General features: G+C 51.1%; 1 protein-coding gene across 1 annotated transcript in view; it reads right to left on the bottom strand.

The window, feature by feature from the left end:
* Dnah10 (dynein axonemal heavy chain 10) overlaps positions 1-20,065 on the bottom strand; it is a 121,923-nt gene that overhangs the window by 51,049 nt on the left and 50,809 nt on the right. The window contains 17 exon segments of the mRNA XM_032886496.1: positions 1,026-1,184; positions 3,319-3,437; positions 5,432-5,623; positions 7,383-7,529; positions 9,953-10,141; positions 11,260-11,412; positions 11,914-12,048; positions 13,732-13,915; positions 14,014-14,283; positions 15,265-15,301; positions 15,304-15,330; positions 15,333-15,376; positions 15,378-15,424; positions 15,426-15,456; positions 15,458-15,483; positions 16,095-16,328; positions 17,588-17,710. Coding sequence (XP_032742387.1) covers positions 1,026-1,184; positions 3,319-3,437; positions 5,432-5,623; positions 7,383-7,529; positions 9,953-10,141; positions 11,260-11,412; positions 11,914-12,048; positions 13,732-13,915; positions 14,014-14,283; positions 15,265-15,301; positions 15,304-15,330; positions 15,333-15,376; positions 15,378-15,424; positions 15,426-15,456; positions 15,458-15,483; positions 16,095-16,328; positions 17,588-17,710 — 2,117 coding nt within the window.

The raw sequence follows: 20,065 nt of genomic DNA on the forward strand, positions 1-20,065 counted from the left end.
CACTTAGCCGGGGGAGGGACAGAGCTTAGCTAAAGATCTCAAGACAAGATCGCTCTAGATTATGGGGATGGCTCCCAACTCCATGGCAATTATATCTTCATAAGGAAATAGTTCAGGGGGCCAGGCAGATATTCCAACTGTAAAATTCATAGTCTGCCTATCTGTGTGTCTGTCTGTCTATCTATCTATCTATCTATCTATCTATCTATCTATCTATCTATCTATCTATCCATCCATCCATCCATCTCTCTCTCCCGCTTCCCTTTCCCCTCCCCCTTTTCCTCTGTCCTTTTCCCTCTATCTCTTCCTCCCTCCTCCCTTCCCCTCTCCCTCTGCTCCCCTCTCCCTCCCTCACCCCCCTCTGTTCTCCCTCCTACCAACTTGCCTCTCTCTTTGATCTATCACAGATAGGATAAGCCTTTCCCCTAAATACTTTAGCACATAGTTCCTAAAAATAAACGTATACATTCATACCCTCTGGCTTGTTATCAAGTTGAGGACATGCAACATGTTTCCAGTTCCACCGTGTGGCTTACAGCCCACACTCCAATTATGTCACCTCCCAACAGGAGTCCCTTTCCGTCTGTATCCATGGTAGAAAGGCTGGACTCAAGCAAGTAACACTCACTGTTCAGACCACTGGGTATGGGGTTGATGAGGAATGGGGTGTTAGCACCACCATGAGGTGTCTCCTATAGACGGCCGATCCGCTAATGGCCGTTGGGAAGTAAAGCCTGGTCCAGAAGAGAAGGTGCCCTGACTAATGGGATGTGCAGACGCCACGCATCTCCAGTGCAGAGAGAGATACCCCGTCCCCGGGGTATTCTGCGATGCACAGCCAGAATCTAACCTCAGAAGTCGGAAAACTAAAACTGAGACTCTGTCTGTACCGCAGAATCTGGAATCTGGAATCTTCTAAAACATCAAGGTTATAAGGTTAAAAAAAATTTAAGAAACTGCTCAAAAATTGAAGGACGCCAAAGAAATAGCTAACCCAGGCTCTGGCCAATTAGGAAGGCACTCACTTCCGTTCCTTCTTGTCAGTCGGCTTGTTGATCTCCCGGAAGATGTTGGACAGCACCCCATCTGTCCAGTCTCGAGTGTTGGGGTCCAGGATGCCATACAGCTCAATGACACTCACGGCTTTGGGGTTCAGGATGTACAGTTTTGTCAAGATCCCAAGCCTAAACCAGAGAAGTAGCTTCAGCCATGGCTCAGGACCGAGAAACGCCCAAGGGAGATAAACCGTGAGAGGAAGAGCGGGTGGGGAGCCACTCGAAACCCATCCGTGTTTCTATTTTGTAAGGAAGGTTGAAGACGGGGTTTCACAATGTTGCCCTGGCTAGCCTAGGACTTACTGGATCAACCAGACTGACTTCAAACTAGTGGCAATCCTCCTGCCTCTGTCTGCTAAACTGCAGGCATGCACCACCACACCTGGCTATGCGTTTCGCACTTTATAAGACAGGGCATGTGTCTCTCTGATGATTCTCCACCGCACTGGGACAAGGCAAAGGAAAACCAAACCTAATGCTACCCGCTGACCAGAATATGAAAACAAATGAGTGAAAATAGTAAACACACGCTGTGACACACACGCGTGTATTTGTGTGATGGTTGTGACAATTACCTAACAGTGGACTAAAGAATGGAAGAAAACAATTAAGGCAATGAACCCCAGGCCTCAGCATGCCGCTGTCCCAGGGTCCTTCACGTGGGACAGGGAGAAGTAAGAAGTGGTGCCTCCCAGACACAAGGATTTTGTACATTTTGTGTGTGTGCGTGTGTGTGTGTGTGTGTGTGTGTGTGTGTGTGTGTGTGTGTGTGTGAGATGTATGTATAGGCAGTATTTCACCCATGTGCGTGTGCAGAGGCCACAGGATGACACTGCCTGCCTGTCCTGTTCTACTCTCTCTGCCTTATTTCTTTGAGGCGGCGTCTCTCACTGAGCCTGGAGCTAGGCTTGTGGCCAAAAAGCCTGGGGGATCTGCCTACCCCACCACAGCACTGGGTTACAGGGACCCAGCGCTATGCCTGTCTTTTTAGGTGGGCACGGGGGATTGGAACTTAAGCCCTCCTGTTCGGGCAGCAAATGCTCATTAACTGTGAAGCCACCTCCCATCCCCAGTCTGGAGATTTGCTATGCAATCTAGAAGTGCTAGAGCCACAGAGATCTCATGGCTCCATTTAGAGTTTGCCTGTAATATTGGCATTCTCCAAGTCTCTCTAGAACCCAGTGATTGGCAAGCGGAAAGCAAAAAGTTGAGAAGTTCACCCTTGAAGGAAGACTGTCACTACACGGTGAGCCTTTAGTATCCTCCAGAGGCTTTATTTAATTCTAGGCATTTATATAATTGTCATCATAGCTCATTGGGAGTTCAGAGGACAGTTTGTGAGAGTCAGGTTTCTCCTACCATGTCAGGTCGTCAAGCTTGGCCACAAGCACCTTTCCAGGCTCTGAGCCATCTCGCTGGCCCTTGCACATAATGTAGGGTAAATTAAAGGTAGACCTGTGGCCTCCTGCACACAGGCCTGGTGCCAAGTTCTCCGTGGAAGTGACAACCATCATTGCCCATCGAGGGTTCTGACTCATGTTACAGGAGCAATCTGAAGCTAGGGTAATGTGGCTGAACTTGCATACTTCCCCTCCTAAGAGGACACTTTTGAGAAAAGTTCTTTTTCAAGATGTATTTATTTTTATTTTGTGTGTTGAGCGTTCTTGGCTTACATGTCTGTGCACTACATTCATGCAGTTCCTACAGAGGCCAGAGGGGGCGCCAGATTCCATGGACCTACAGTTACAGATGGCTGTGAATCACCCTGTGGGTGCTGAGAACCAACCTGGGGTCCTCTGCAAGAGCAGCAGATGCTCTCAACTGCTGAGCCATCTCGCCAGCTTCGTTTTCAGGATTTTAACCAAGGAAGAAAAATCTTCCCTGAACGCCGGTAGGACCATCCCACGGGCTGTGGTCTCAGAATAAATAAAATTGGAAAATGGGGAAATTTCACTGAGGGTCAGCATTATTGACTCTCTGCTTTCTGGCCTTTGCAGATATGAGGAGTCTCAGCGCTATGTGCCTGCTCACCGGCCTCCAAGAACTCTACAACACCTTCCTGACGTGATGAATTCCGTCCTCTCAAATGCTGAGACCTCCCTCGCCCTGATCTGCTTTTTGTAAATATTTGGTCACATCAATCAGAAAAACAACTCATGGTTGGGACTAACCCCCACCTCCACCCCCAGGAAATAAAGCTCTTGCCAAACATTTCCCAAGAGGTTGCCCCGGCAAATGTCCCCACCCCCGGCAGGACACTCACTTGGTCTGGGCCTGACATAGAGTATTGATGACCACGGACTTGCCCCCTCCTGTGGGCCCTACCACCATTGTGGTGTGGCGGGTCAGCATGGTCTCGAACATTTGGACCACTTTGTCTACCTGTGGGACAGACATGGGCAGTGCCATTAAACATATCTTCTGGAGGGAAAAAATAACAGCTTATTAAGATGTAGTTTGGGGCTGGTGAGATGGCTTAGCTTGCAGAGAAGCTTGCAACCGGGCCTGACCACCTGAACTTGGGACAGGAGAGAAACAACCACTATGTAGCTGAGGCTAGCCCTGAGCCCCTGATCTCCCTGCTTCTGCCTCCTGAGTGCTGGAAGCATATGCCACTAAGCCCACCTTGTTCATTTTATGGCAAAATATTAATTTATTGCATGTCTAGGCCACATGTAGCTGTCTGCCAGACACCAGAGTTTCCACAGCTAGGTTATTGTGGATAATCTGATCACGGGAGCTCACGAGTGTCTCCTGAGCAGACATGTTCTCACCTACCTCGGGTCCAAGTAGTGTGGTCACTGGGTTCTAGGATGGCCCTGTGTGTAATGTGCTAAAGGCCAGGAAGACTGCTTGCCAAAGCAATGTGTTGGTTTATATTCCTGAGAGGGATGTGTGCGTTTTCATGAGTGTGTGTGTGTGTGTGTGTGTGTCTGTGTGTGTGTGCGTGTTTTCATGTGTGTGTGTGTCTGTGCGTGTGTGTGTGTCTCTGTGTGTCTCTGTGTGTGTGTGTGTGGGTGTGTGTGTCTGTGTGTGTGTGTGTGTGTGTGTGTGTGTGTGTGTGTGGTGTGTGTGTGTGTGTGTGTGTGTGTGTGTGTGTGTGTGTGTGTGTGTGTGTGTGTGTGTGTGTGTGTGTGTGTGTGTGTGTGTGTGTGTGTGTGTGTGTGTGTGTGTGTGTGTGTGTGTGTGTGTGTGTGTGTGTCTGTGTGTGTGTCTGTGTGTGTGTGTGTGTGTCTGTGTGTGTCTGTGTGTGTGTGTCTGTGTGTGTGTATGTGTGTGTGTGTGTGTGTGTGTGTGTGTGTGTGTGTGTGTGTGTGGGCATGTGTGCGTGTTTTCATGAGTATGTGTGTGTGTGTCTGTGTGTGTGTGTATCTGTGTGTGTGTGTGTGTGTGTGTGTGTGTGTGTCTGTGTGTGTGTCTCTGTGTATGTGTGTGGGCATGTGTGCGTGTTTCATGAGTGTGTGTGTGTGTCTGTGTGTGTGTGGTGTTTGTGTTGTGTCTGTGTGTGTGTGTCTGTGTGTGTGTGGGCGTGTGTGTGTGTTTTCATGAGTGTGTGTCTCTGTGTGTGTGTGAGTGTGTGTCTGTGTGTGTGTCTCTGTGTGTGTGTCTGTGTGTGTGTGTGTGTGTGTGTGTCTGTGTGTGTATCTGTGTGTGTCTCTCTGTGTGTGTGTCTGTGTGTGTGTGTGTGTGTGTGTGTGTCTGTGTGTGTGTGTATGTGTCTGTGTGTGTGGGGGGGGCATGTGTGCGTGTTTTCATGAGTGTGTGTGTGTGTGTGTGTGTGTGCGTGTTTTCATGAGTGTGTGTGTCTGTGTGTGTGTTGGCCAAAAGTAGGTATATTACCTGATTGCTCCCCCTTTTAATTTTTGAAACAGCATCTCTTATTGAACTTGGGGCTCACTGATCAGGCTAGGCTGTCTGGTCAGCAAGTCTCAGGGACCTACCAGTGTCTGTCCCACCAGAGCCGGTTTACAAATGAGTACTGCAGAGCCCAGCTTTTTACAGGGTTCCAGGCAACACAGGTTGGCCAGCTTGTATGACAAGTGCTATGAGTCTGATGCCAGCCTGCGTCACACAGTGAGTGCCAGGCTGGTAATGATGAGTTACGATGTGAGATTTGTCTGTCTGTCTGTCTGTCTCTCTTTCTGTGTGTGTGTATATAGGAGAGAAGAGAGACAGAGAGACAGAGACAGAGAGACAGAGAGAGAGGAGAGACAGAGAGAGAGAGAGAGAGGAGAGACAGAGAGGAGGGGAGAGGGAGACAGAGAGAGAGAGAGAGAGAGAGAGAGAGAGAGAGAGAGAGAGAGAGAGAGAGAGACAGAGAGAGAGAGGGGGGGGAAGGGGGTGTAGCCATCCTGGACCCCAGCAGTGCGGCTCACCTGGACAGGCAGCAGCACATAACCGTTCTCCTCCAACACATCTTCTACGGCATCGTTGAAATCTGGGTAGCGCACACGGGGGCAGTCCAGCCCGGGAAACAGATCAGAGATGAGGCCCAGGAAGAGGGGGACGTCCTCAAACACAAACTTGGGCAGGTTCATGTCACGCAGTGCCCGCATCAAGACCACATCCTGGAGGGACCAGAGGGGTATGAGATGGCCAGGGAACCCAGCACGCGGCTGCGCATGCTCCTGCCTGACGCAGAGCGGAACGGTCTTAGAAAATGTAACATCTTTAGCCACAGATGTTATATGGCTAACACTGTGTATAGTGAATGTATGAAAGCCGGCAAGATGCCCCAACAGGTGAAAGGCACCAAGCAGGACGCCCTGTGTTTAATCCCCGGAACCTGCACGGTGCAAAGAGAAAACGCACTCCCACAGACTTCTCTGACCGCCACAGTGCAGGCGTGCGCATGCACTAAATAAACCAATGTGAAAAAGGTAATAGATAACAGAGCATGCTATATGCTATAGACGTTACATTTTTATAAAACGTTATGTATTTACATATGTCACTTTTGTGTATTTCTATGTCACGTAGATGAAATATTTAATAAAACACACAGTATAATTGTACATAATATTTTGTACTGTATATACTTTATGTAAAACTGTATTTTTAAGACTGTAAAGGGGGGTTGGGGATTTAGCTCAGTGGTAGAGCGCTTGCCTAGCAGGCGCAAGGCCCTGGGTTCGGTCCCCAGCTCCCCCAGCTTGGAGTGGTGTAACAGGGATAGAACCTAGGCAAATGCCTACTACTGAGGTGCATCCCCAGATAAAATTTTTAAGAATTCAAAATTCTGGCCCGTTGTGGTGACACATGCTAAAGATCCCAGCCCTCGGGACCAGAGGCGGTGGGTTTCTGTGAAGTTGATGGCAGACTGGTCTACACAGTGAGTTCCAGGCTAGCCAGGGCAACATAGAGAGAACCTGTCTTCAAAAAATGTTTTCAATTAAATATGATGCACTATAAAGTATAAAATATTATAAGGTATAAGCCTCTTTCATAGAGTATTTTTAATGAAAGTGAAATATAAAAATTTATATAAAATATCAAAGATATTTCTGGATATTTGCTTTCTTTTTTTTTTGAAGTTTTAACAGAAACTAAAAAATCCAAAATGAAGCCTATAAAAATAAAAGGCAAGATGTCAAGGTTTATAGGAAAACAAAAATTAAATATCCAACATGTACAGCATCACGGTTGGGAAGCTGCACAAGAGAGTCACCCTCCGAGCGCCAGCAGAGGCTCTGACAGGGGACTAAGCTGTCAATGAGATGTCGGTCTCTCTCACGTTCTCAGCAGAGAGTACAGTGAGGCAGGGGTGGGTCCGACCGGAGCCCATGTGGGCACCTGTGAGACAGCCCACTGAATCCTGTTAGGATGTGTGCTCAGTGTCGAGAGATGGCTCAGTGGCTGAAAGCACTGGCTGCTCTTCCAGAGGACCCGGGTTCAAGTCCCAGCATCGGCATGGTGGTTCACAATCCTCCAAGAGGACCTGTGATACACAGACATGTGCGGACCTGATACCCATACATAATACATATGATAAATAAATTAATTAGACGTGCAATAAATGGAAGAGGAGCGCACATTCCCGCTTCAGCAGAAGGTTCCTAGTGTCCCTCTGCCGCCCTAAGATGACAGGCGGACAGTTGCTACCCTGGATTTCTGAACTGCCATGGGGACTCTGAATTCGCTTTTAAAGACACATCTCTGAAGGCGCCACAGGGAGGAGACCAAAGCAAAGGCAGCCAGCTCACGGAGGGACAGCCAACACCTGAGCTTCCGGATGGCCCGCTCTGTCCCGTGTCCTCTGCCGTGCCTTCTGCACATGTACAGGAACCGCATCGAAGCACATAGAACCGGAGACGCTGAGCGGCCTACCTCCTGCAGGTCCGCTGAGCCTCTCTTCAGCTCACCCGCCATGACTAGCACTGACTTCAGGGCCCGGAGCCCAAAGTCATAATGGTGCTGCTTCGACAGCTGCTCCCGGGCCAGCTTGTAGAGGACGGTCATCTTCTTGGCCAGCGTCTTTTTGACCAAAGACAGTGAGAAGAGACAAATACAATAGGACAGAGTGACGGAAAGCACGGTAAACACACGGGTCACGGTAAATACAAAGGGATACGGGTATCCTAGGGACACTGAGCCACATACAGATCTGCAGAGCTGGTCTTCAGCACTCGAAAACACCAGGGTGCAGCTTCCCTTCTCACTACGGTGTTGGAGAATCCTGCTAGTAAAGTCGCAGTCCCCGGTGACGAGATGGGGTTCTGAGCTCAGTGCAAAATGGAGACTCCCTTTCTAAGTGGGGGCTTCCCTTTCTCTGCCTGACCTTGTCTGGAAAAATGTCCCTGAACACAGGTACCTGACCATATCGGAAGAATGACCTGGTTCAGAGCTGCATAACGCAGCACACAGCCCCGCTCTGGCTTCCCATCCACATTATTACAACTGATTAACTCTTTCTGCCCAAACCCCTAAAAGCCCTTATGTATCTTACCTCTGACAAAATAAAGTCGAGCTATCACTGAAACTTATCCCAGAAGTTAATCTGTAGGTACTCACGGCCATCCAAGCCCTACCCCTCCTCTACTCCACTCACCCTCATGGACCAGTGTCCAGGGACCCAGAGGAAGGGGAGACCCATGCTATAGCACCTTGGGGACTCATTCAAAGAACGCCCATGTTAGCCAGGAGGGGGTGACTCATGGGAGGTGTATGCAGGTGGGAGGACCAGGAGTTCAAAATCATCCTTGGCTATAGAGAGAGTTTGAGGCTAGCCTGGACTCCATGAGACCCTGTCTGAAATATACAAACGCATTTGCCAAGATCTGCAGCTGTCATATAAAGCCGGGATCGCTCCTGTCTTCAGTGACAGTAGATCCCAGTGAGTCATCACGGTCCACTCACACAGATGCTCCCGGCTTAGCAGGACCTCAGCCTCTCACACAGGTGCCCTTCGCTCAGCCCCTGTTTCCTTTGTTGGTTTCCTTGGTACTGGGGAATGAGCCTGTAACTATTAAGCTATGTCTTTAGCTCTTTAATTTATTTTTTTCAGGAATCTTTGAATTTATAATCTTCCTGACTCGATCCCCTAAGAAACATAAATTAGAGACCGATATGAGCTACCCTGGACAGCCTGTTCCCCTTTCTGACGACAGCTTAGATTCCCAGGCCACAAGAGTCAACTCTACTGGTCCCCAGGGCTTGCGTGGGAATTTGGATGATAACAGACAAGAGATCTCGCCCCGAAATCCCAGAGTCCTGGCAGCTCAGGGTGGGGTGGGCTGGGTAAATGAGAGCCTTGAAAGGCGCCCTCTCGTGTGCAGGACCCGAGAGACGGCTCAGTGGTTATGAGCACTTAATGCTTTTGCAGAGGGCTCAAGCTTAGTTCTAGTGCTTATGATGGATGGCTCACAACCACCTGTAAGCCCAGTGCCAGGGAAATCAGATGCCCTCTTCTGGCCTCCGTGGGAACTGCACCCATGTGCACATACACAGACTCGTAATTTAAAAAGGAAATCTTTTTTTTTTTTTTAAAGAACATGAAATTGCAGGAAATGGGTGGGTGGCTCAGAGGTGGGGCATATGCCTCAGCTAAATGAGGCACTGGGCTCCATCTTCAGCACTGCAGAGCGAGAGCGAGAGAGAGAACGAGAGCAAGAGAGTTGCATGTGAGTGTGTAGGTGAATGTACCCATGGGTGCGTATGCGTACAGGAGCCAGAGGAAGAACTGGGTGTCTTCCTCTATCACCTTTCACCATATTGCCCTGACACAGGATCTCTCATGTCCTGACTGGTCTCCTCCCTCCAATGCTGCGGTTATGTGCGGCCCTGCCTGGCTGTTTACATGGCTGCTGGGAATTCAAACCCAGGTCTTCATGGTTGCGGTGGGTCGCCCAGTGAGCCACCTCCTCCTTTGAGAGAAGGTGTCTCACTGAACCTGGGGTTAATGGAGCGCCCCTCAGACCTGCCTGTCTTCACCTCCAGAGCTACCATTGCTGGCGTGCACAACTGCACCTGGCTTTCATGCGGGTCCGAGGATTTGAACTTGGGTCCCTGTGCTCCCGACACAGGCACTTTGCTGACCAAGCCACATCCCTACCCTCGTGGTGTGACTCTTAAAGGCTGACATGAGTGGTGTCTCAGTGTCCAAGGGATTGGTTTGTGCTCTGTGGTGACAGTCACTCCATCTCTATACATAACGAGAAAGAACAGGAACGCTGGTGACGTCTGAACTTGGCGTGTGCCTGGGCAGCTTGCAGGCTGCCATGAAGACCTGCATCTGTATGCATAAGATGCCACATCTGGGAGGGTCACATGGGGACACTGTCACTGCTGTCCCAAACTCTCAAATGTTAGCGCATTCCCAAATTAAGCTTCAGAGAGGATGGGAGAAGAACAGAGACAGGGCACAAACACAGCCTGCAACTCGTCACCAGCACGCTCACCTTGGCCCCCAGGAAGCCCTCAGAGAAGAGCATGATCTCACAGATCTGCTGCAGGTCAGGAACAATGACAACCACGGGCCTGAACAGCGCCTTCACAGACTCGGGCAGCTCTGTGCGGCCCGCATAGCCAGGGTTCATGGTGATGAAGATGCCCATCCGAGGGTCAAGGGAGATCTCCTGCCCTTCGAACTGGGTGACAGGACAGAAAAGAGGGAGTGATGTAGCTGCCAGCCCACCTAGGAATTAGAAGCTGGGGTCACAGGGCAACCCTAAGGGACATGGTGACATGGGCAAAGATGGGCCTCTGGATTAGCACAGATTCAGAGACATCTCTGGGATGTCAGGTGTGGTTTCTGGGCAGGTATTGTGTCTGTCAGGTGTGGTGTCTGTCAGGTGTGGTGTCTGTCAGGTGTGGTGTCTGTCAGGTGTGGTGTCTGTCAGGTGTGGTATCTGGTCAGGTGTGGTGTCTGTCAGGTGTTGTATCTGGTCAGGTGTGGTATCTGGCAGGTGTGGTGTCTGGTCAGGTGTGGTGTCTGTCAGGTGTGGTGCTCTGTCAGGGGGGGTGTCTGGTCAGGTGTGGTGTCTGGGCAGGTGTGGTGTTTGGCAGGTGTGGTGTCTGGTCAGGTGTGGTGTTTGGCAGGTGTGGTGTTTGGCAGGTGTGGTGTCTGGTCAGGTGTGGTGTCTGGTCAGGTGTGGTGTCTGTCAGGTGTGTCTGGTCAGGTGTGGTGTTTGGCAGGTATGGTGTCTGGCTAGATTTGGTCAAGTGTGGTGTCTGGTGAGGTGTGCTCAGGTATGGTCAGGTGTGGTGTCTGGTCAGTTATGGTCAGGTATGGCCAGGTGCAGTGTCTGCTGAGGTATGGTCAGGTGTGGTCAGGTGTGGTCAGGTATGACCCGATGTGAGGTGTCATGTCTCTCCAGATTTGTTCAGGTTTGATGTCTGGTCAGATGTGGGAGGTAACCCTCATTGTCAACTTCAGTGGCTTTAGGATCACCTCCATACACCTGTGAGTGTTTCTGTGAGCGTTACCATCTGCGTAACGAGGTACCTGAATAAAATTAAAGGGAGGTAAAGAGAGAGCTAGGCTTTAGGGCCACAGTGATGGGAGCTACCCTACCCTGCTCTCCCTACCATGACGGACTAAATGAACTCAGGAGTCAAAAATCATTGCTCCCCTTACAATGGCTGGTGTCTGGTCACAGCGGCACAGCTGAAAAGGACTCCTACCCAAGGTGGCACCACCTAGGCGGCTAGTGTCTCTCCTGAGGCTGGATGTAGGTAGCGCCCCACCACTACCCGCCCCCCTCACCTGGAATGTGGTCAGCTGGTGGATCAGCGCATTTCGAATCGTCTGGATCTGAGATGAGATGACAGATAGCACAGAAGCATCGATCCGGTTGAACTCATCGAAGCAGCCCCACGCGCCACACTGGGCGAGGCCAGAGAAGATCTTCCCGACAGCCTGGGGATTCCGTCAGGATGGTCAGGACCTGTTTCTTCTGGAAACGGGGGAGGAGCTTGCCCTTCTAAATTAAACACTGCGCTGAGCGGCTGGGAGCACTGACCCAGCACAACACCCACAGAACTTTCTGGCAATATTCCCAAGGCCCTCAGTAGGCCGACTCCCACTTGGGATAGGTAATCTAGACTGCATAGTTATAGAAAACTCCAGTCTGATAAAATGCTGCAAAATCGGGCCCCAGTGGGTTCACTGTCGCTGGTGCCCTTACTGAATCAAAGCTGAACAGTGGCGCCCTCTAGAGTCAGGAGTGCAGTACTGCAGTAGGCACTGTCCACTCTCTCTTGCTCCCTGATCCCAGCAATCTGACTTCAGACCCCTTGCCCCATCACCCCCAGCTGTCATTCATCATCCCAGGAGACAGGTGACATACTCCCCAACCGTGTCTGTACTAGAAGCTCTCTGCAGGGGAATCGGGTACCGGAAATGATAGTGAGCTCTTACTTTGTAATCCATGCCTTCACCACAGTTGGTGACAACGCACAGGAGGCCCAGGGCTTTAGCGAGGTCCTTGGTGGTCTCTGTCTTGCCGGTTCCTGCCGGGCCAGCAGGGGCACCTCCCAGATACATGGACAGCGCCTGTGAGCAGCCAAACGTAAAACACACGTGTTCTGGTTCCCAGAAAGAGCGCCTCTCGCGGGTTCATCTCTGGGACACAGGGGTAGACACTGTGAGCATCAACTCCATGTGTCAGCTTCATTGTGTGGGAGCTGTCCCAGGTTGCTGGCTAAATGTCATTTCTGGATGTGTCTGTGAGAGTTATCTCAGAGTCTGACACTTTATGGTGAGCCAAGTTAGGTAGATATCAGAATAGGCAATATTATCTATATCACCATACCACCATCACCATCATCACCACCATCACCATAACCACCATCACCATAACCACCACCACCACCACCACCATCACCATGATCACCATCACCACCACCACCACCACCACCATCACCATCACCACCACCACCACCACCATCACCACCACATCAACATCATCATCCCTACCACCACCATCATCACCATCATCATCACCACCACAACCACCACCACAACAACATCATCACTATCCTCACCTCATCCACCACCACACCCCCACCACCACCACCACCACCCCCACCACCACCACCACCACCATCACCATCACCACCATCACCACCACCACCACCACCACCATCACTGCCATCACTACCACCCCATGGCTTGAGAACTGGGTTGAAGCAAGGGAAATGAGAGCCTCTCTCCACTTTGGCTGGGATGGTGGTCTTGTACTCTGACATTCCTCGGGGCTTCAGACCCAAATGTAAGTGGTTCCCTCTGGTCCTCTGTCCTGTCTGGTCAGCTGGCCAGCAGGATACTAACTTACCTCCCACCTCTCTGTCATAAAATGCTTAAGTTTGTGGTCTCCCATTGATCCTCTTTAGACCCCCACCCCCACTCATAGAAAGGTTTAAACATTTAGTTTTTGAAACGAGGTTTCACATAGCCCAGATTAGCCTAAAACTTGCTATGGAACCCTCTATACTGAGATCTGGTGCCCTCTTCTTGCATGCAGGGACACATGTAGGCAGAGCACTGTGAACATAGTAAATAAATAAATTTTAAGAAGAAAAAGGTTTTAACTAAAACTTGCTATGTAGCTGGGGGGTGACGTGAACTCCTGATCCGTCTTCCTCCACCTCCTAGCACCAGGATGACAAGCTGGCCCACCATGCTAGGCTGAAGTTCACATTTGTCTTTAGAAAGACAAAGGTCTCATAGTCCAGGGTTGTCACAGGCTTCATCCTTCCGTTCACTTGCTTACCCCGAGGAGTGTGCTGTACACGGTGTGGGCTTGAAGCTCGGCTATGAGCTAAGGGACCCATCCCACACAGACGCTGTGTGCAGACACTGGTACAGCTCCATTGCTAAGCTCTTGCTTAGCATGTACGAGACTCTTGGCTCTAGCCATGGTGCCACAGACCAAAGAATCTGCCTTATGACAGACAGCTAACACACTGGCCCCGTTCTGAGAGGAGACACGGTCTCCTTCACTCGCGTCCTTATGGTCAGATACACTTTAGTATTGATCTTATAGGTTTCTGCAATTTTCTGTTACCCTCTGACTCTATTGCCACTGCAAAGGGACCAGTGTCCCAGGGAGATGTCCTCAGGGTTTTCAGTTCCAATAGTGTCAGTCAGACTCCAAGTGGAAGATGTTTCCTGAGCTCAAACCCCAGACCCCTGACCAGGACAACCGACAAGCCATGTTCCGGGCAAACGGGTCACCTGCGTGAGCGTCAGGTAGATGCGGTCCGTAAGGGGCGTGATGACCAGCCTCCCGTTCAGGCCCATGTACTCGTAGCCATAGCCGAAGATCCCCGTGCACTGTCGGATGTTCAGCTCGTCCGGCTCTCGGTCCCAGTAAAAGCGCAGTTGGCTCTCCCACTCAAACTCCCGGGCCTCGAGGATGCTGGGTGGGGAGGGGAAGAGAAAGAAGCCATAGCTGGCAGACCACGGAAGGACAGGACAGTAAAGCGATCCCACGAACCCAGGGAGCGACTCGCCCACCTGCCCCGGATGAAGGAGTCCACGATGTCCCGGGCGTGTACATCGATGATCAGGACGGTGTTGTATTTCTTCCTGTCATTTTTGCTCAGCTGCATGGTGATCCGTGTGACCAGATCGTCAATCTGCCTGTGCATCTTCTTGCCGTAGTTCTTCATGGCCTGTTTGTCCCCTTGCTTGACCTTGTTGAAGACGTCCTCCACCTCCCAAGTCCACCACACCTGGCTGGCGGCCAGCACCACCATGCCTTGGTACATCATCATCCAGTCCACCCTACAGGGGAAGCACGCTAGTCGCAGGCTTAACAGACACTGGGTTCAGCTAGAGACTGCCCTGGAAGTCAGCTGCAGCCATTCATGTGAAGTCCAGGGAAACTCCGGGGCTAGACCAGGACAGTGATCCCCTCGTGGGCGCCTGTCTACATATCTGCATATCCACCACAGGGCCAGAGGTGTGGCTTAGCAATAGCTGAGTCCTGGCTGAGAATCTACCATGAAGGGCTGAGGTGTAACTACACACTGAGGGACCTGCCTATTGGCATCCTGTCTGGGCTGCTCCTGACTGCCAGGCACTGACCTCAGTGTCTCTTTTGTCTGTGGCACTGTGGCTAAAACGGAGGGCCTTGTATATGCTAAGAATCCCCCAAAAAGCTAGGGATAGCACAGCTTCTGGCACAGACCCCAGTGTGGTGCCTGGAATGGACTGGGCACTGAGAGTTTGCATTCATTCATTCATTCATTCATTCTTACAGGGCTGGGAATGAAGCCCTCAGACTCATGCATGCTAAGTAAGCATTCTGCCTCTGGGGCTTCTAAGCAGATGTTCTTCCATTGAGCCAACACCCTAGAAGATTCTAGGCAAACACTACCACTGATTTGCAACCCCCTAACCTCTCACTGGGGGACTCTCTAAGCAGGCACCCTACCACTGAGCCACGCCCCAGCCCCCTCACTGGGGGGATTCTAGGCAGGGAGTTCTACCACTGAGCCACGCCCCCAGCCCCTCACTGGAGAACTCTAGGCAGGGGCCCTCACTGTAGGAGCCATATACCCTGCACAAGTTGAAGCTCACCCAAGCTCACAACCCAGTGCCTTGTCCACCACAAAGAACTATCCAGAGTTCATCATTTGAAACAGCGTTTGGCATCTGGGTTACCGTGGCAAAGAAAGCCCGCCTCACACTCTTAAACCATCCCTGGGCCAAGCAGCAAGATTGAGCCGCTCCTCCTCACACACCCTCTCACATCCATATCACCTGCTTCTGTCTTCACAGTATCTGAAGATGGCTTCTTGGTGATGAGCCTGTTGGTCCTCCTCATTTGTTCAGCACGGTGGTCATCCAGTCTTCCACGCGACCCTCGGCCGGAGGATCTTTGGAAGACCATGACTTCTCCCTCTGCAGAGATCATAGCCGACCACGAGCTTCTCCCCGCTCTCTCCATCATGGGCGTAACATGGCTATGTTGTCATACATCTGCAAGATGGCAGGACGGGATGCTGGGGTGAGTACATCATGGCCAGGACACTCTCAGAGCTACCCTAAACTGACACAGTGTGCTGTTTCCGGTCAGGATGACAGGCTATTCATCATGCAAACAAAGCTAAGATGGGTTTTCAGAAAGATGGAAGGAGATCTCTCTGGCGTGATGGAGAACTAGTGTGAACATGGGGACAGAGCGGTCCAGACACATGCAGCAGAGTGGGGGCTTGTTGAACTTGGGGTGTAAGATCATTAATCATCCCTAGGTCAGGAAATGAAGACCTTCCCAATGGAACCTGACCATCGCCATGGTCCCTGACCATCGCCATGGTCCCTCACCCTGATCCTATGCTCTTGCACACACAGTGGGTCCCCACCTTGATCATCTGCTCTTGCACACACAGTGGGTCCTCACCTTGATCCTATGCTCTTGCACACACAGTGGGCCCTCACCTTGATCCTATGCTCTTGCACACACAGTGGGCCCTCACCCTGATCCTATGCTCTTGCACACACAGTGGGCCCTCACCTTGATCCTATGCTCTTGCACACACAGTGGGCCCTCACCTTGATCCTATGCTCTTGCACACACAGTGGGTCCTCACCTTGATCATATGCTCTTGCACACACAGTGGGTCGCTGTTGCCCAAGATACTGAGCAGCTCGTCATCTGAGATGAAGAAGAATCTGGGGAAGGCATTCCTCTTGGAGTCCAGGTAGTCGTTCAAGCTCTTCTGGCACTTCTCTAGGCCGTCACTGACATTCTGCAGGTCGTGGAGGCGGTTTGGGGCCTCACAGCATCGCTTTATCACTGGGTCTTTCAGTGTATCCCCCATGATCTGGAAGAGGTCAGGGAGACAGCAGAGTGTCACTCAAGGTGGCAGAAATGCTGTACACACACACCACACACACACACACACAAATACCAAATTTGATTTAAAGATTATAAAGAAATATGTCTGACACTGATGCCGTCCACTCTCACACTGACCCTGTCCACTCTCACACTGACCCCGTCCACTCTCACACTGACCCCGTCCACTCTCACACTGACCCTGTCCACTCTCACACTGACCCCGTCCACTCTCACACTGACCCCGTCCACTCTCACACTGACCCTGTCCACTCTCACACTGACCCCGTCCACTCTCACACTGACCCTGTCCACTCTCACACTGACCCTGTCCACTCTCACACTGACCCCGTCCACTCTCACACTGACCCCGTCCACTCTCACACTGACCCCGTCCACTCTCACACTGACCCCGTCCACTCTCACACTGACCCCGTCCACTCTCACACTGACCCCGTCCACTCTCACACTGACCCCGTCCACTCTCACACTGACCCCGTCCACTCTCACACTGACCCCGTCCACTCTCACACTCCACTCTCACACTGACCCTGTCCACTCTCACACTGACCCTGTCCACTCTCACACTGACCCCGTCCACTCTCACACTGACCCTGTCCACTCTCACACTGACCCCGTCCACTCTCACACTGACCCTGTCCACTCTCACACTGACCCTGTCCACTCTCACACTGACCCCGTCCACTCTCACACTGACCCTGTCCACTCACACTGACCCCGTCCACTCTCACACTCACCCCGTCCACTCTCACACTGACCCCGTCCACCCTCACACTGACCCTGTCCACTCACACTGACCCCTGACTGGGTCCACTGACCCTCACACACTGACCCCTGTCCACTGACCCCGTCCCCCTCACACTGACCCCTGTCCACCCTATCCACATTGACCCCTGTCCACTCTCCACACTGACCCTGTCCACTCTCTCACACTGACCCCCTGTCCACTGACCCTCACACTGACCCCTGTCCACTCTCACACTGACCCTGTCCACTCACACTCACACTGACGACTGCAGCCCTGGGCCCACTCACACTGACCCCTGTCCACTCTCACACTGATGCCATCTGACCCGTCCACTCTCACACTGGCACGTCCACTCTCACACTGACCCCTGTCCACTCTCACACTGACGCCCATCACACCGGGACCCTGTCATTCTGTCACTCTGACACCGTCCCACTCTCACGCCAGCCTGTCACTTTCCCCTCACACTGACCTGCCCTCTTAAATATCCTGTCGATGATGTCAAACTTCTTGGCCTCCTCTGGCAGCTGGGACCTTATGTCCCCACCAATGAAGATGCTCTCCAGGTACATCCACTTCCTCTGAACCAGCATCCAGATCTGAAAAGGAACCACATCAACATCAGAGGAGGGATTCCAGGAACATGCAAAATCCCTCCCTAATTCAGAACACGTTCAATCAGCTTGCTGAGAACAAGGACTTAGCAGGCCAATTGACACTGTGTGCAGAGACATGGCCACCGCCCCATCTACCTCAAGCCCTCTCAGATCTTCACTTTTGCTTCCTGGGGTTTGGGTTAGTTGTGGTCAACAGGAGTCCCAGCAGATGTGCAGAGAGAGCCACTCACACAGTTCTGAGATCCTGCTGTTGCAGGCGCTCTAAGACAATAGTCACTGTGGCTTGCCTCTGAGCGGACTGGACTTGTAAATTAGGCTTTGCCATGGGTATATGTGTACTGGGAATCAGTTGTATGGGGTTCTGGACTCTATCTGGGTTCTGGGCATTGTCAGGGTATCTCGGAACAGATCCTGGAGAGTTGGGGATCACTGTGCAGGGTTATCGCATTTTAAAGGAGATTTACTAGAAAGCAAATCAATGCTCCCCATGCCAGTTCTGGGCAGGAAAGTCATGTCTAGGTGCATACAGACCTTGAAGCCTTGCAATCATCAATGACCATGGAAGCTCATGACAAGCCACATGCCACCTACTCAGCCATAGTGCTTCCAGAAACAGACACCAAAGAAAGGAACAGTGAGAATCAGACATGTAACTCTGTTTCGTGAGGAGCTCTCCCAGCAGCACTGACGTAACACCCAGGACCCAGGAGGTAGGAGCAACGCAGATAGCCACTGAGCTATAAATGGATAAACCAAAGCTGGTCTAGCCGGGCAAGAGAATATTGTTTAACTATGAATAGGAGAGAAGCAGACACGGATGCTGCCATGTGGGTGAGCCTCGAACATCTTATGTTGAGTGAAAAGGCAGACACAGGGCCTTGAGTGTGATTTCACATGTGTGACACACACAGAAGAGGCTGGCGTGCAAATAGAAAGCCAATGTGTGGTTACTGGGAACTGGGGACATGGGAGCTGGGAAGGGATGGTTCTGGGGATTTTCTTTTAGAGTGCTAAGAAAATTTTGGAACCAAAAGGAGGCAGAGTTTCGTGTAACACAGATGCTCTGAAGGCCCATGGCCTACACATTCTGAAGTGGTTAATTTGGCCGGTGAGATTGCTCGGGCCAGAAATCGCCCACTGCTCAAGCATGAAGTCGTGAGTGGAGCTTCCCAGAACTCACGTAAAATCTGGGCATGGTGCTGTGTTTCTGTACACCAACACTGAGAGGGTGGGGACAGGAGGATGCTCAGAGCTCACGGGCCAGCCAGTCTAGCTGATCAACGAGCTCCAGGCTCAGTGAGAAACCTTGCCTCGAAAAAGAAAGGGGGAGCCAGGCTTGGCAGCACGGCGCTTTAACCCCAGCATTTGGGAGGCAGAGGCAGGTGCATCTCTGAGTTTGAGGCTAGCCTGGTCTACAGAGCAAGAGCCAGAACAGCAGTTGCTATACAGAGAGGCCTTGCCTCAAAACAAACAAACAAAGAAATAGTAAGGCAGAGAGAACAATGACGTCAACAATGTGGCCTCTACACACACCCATATGCATGTGCAAATACTTGTGCACACGCATACATACAAACACATATAGATACCCACCACAGTCAGGCAGTGGTGCACACACTTCTAATCCCAGCATTTGGGAATAGATAGATTGATTGATAGATAGAAACAAAATGGTCAATTTTTATTATTAATTCATCTCAATAAACATTTAAATCATAAAGAAGAGGATAGCTCAGTGGTATACATGAGACCCTAGGTTCAATCCCCTGAAAAACATACACAAACTCACACACACACACACACACACACACACACACACACACACACACACACACCATCACCACTGGCACCATCACCACCACCAACAACAATAACAACAAAACTATGCCCTACAAAAGAGCCTTCACAAGTAAAGAGTCAAAGGCAAAAACAAGCACAGCAAGTCAAGGATGTTCAAGCACGATGGAAACAGGGCCAGGATCATGTTTCTTTGCCAGAGAACCAGGATAGGAATGAGAAAATATGCTTATCTATGGTCTGGGGAGAAAAAAAAAAAAACAGCCACTCAGAGAGAGAGTGAACTGAGCCTGATTGATCTGGATTGTTCACAGAGGCCTGGTCCAGCACTGTCCACACAGGACTGACCCACCACCCAGTATGACAGGCCAGGCTGGAGAGACTGCAAAGGCAGATGAAAACGTGAAGCACTCATGCAACAAGAACAGGAGGTACGGAAAAGGAACAGGGACGCCTTAAAGGGCCAACTAGGAATCTTCTAAATTAAACATTAATTCCCTGAAATCAAAACTCATCAATCTCCCCAACTGTGTACTTGCC

This window comes from Rattus rattus, chromosome 16 (assembly GCF_011064425.1).
Source record: "Rattus rattus isolate New Zealand chromosome 16, Rrattus_CSIRO_v1, whole genome shotgun sequence".
NCBI classification, from domain to species: Eukaryota; Metazoa; Chordata; class Mammalia; order Rodentia; family Muridae; genus Rattus; species Rattus rattus.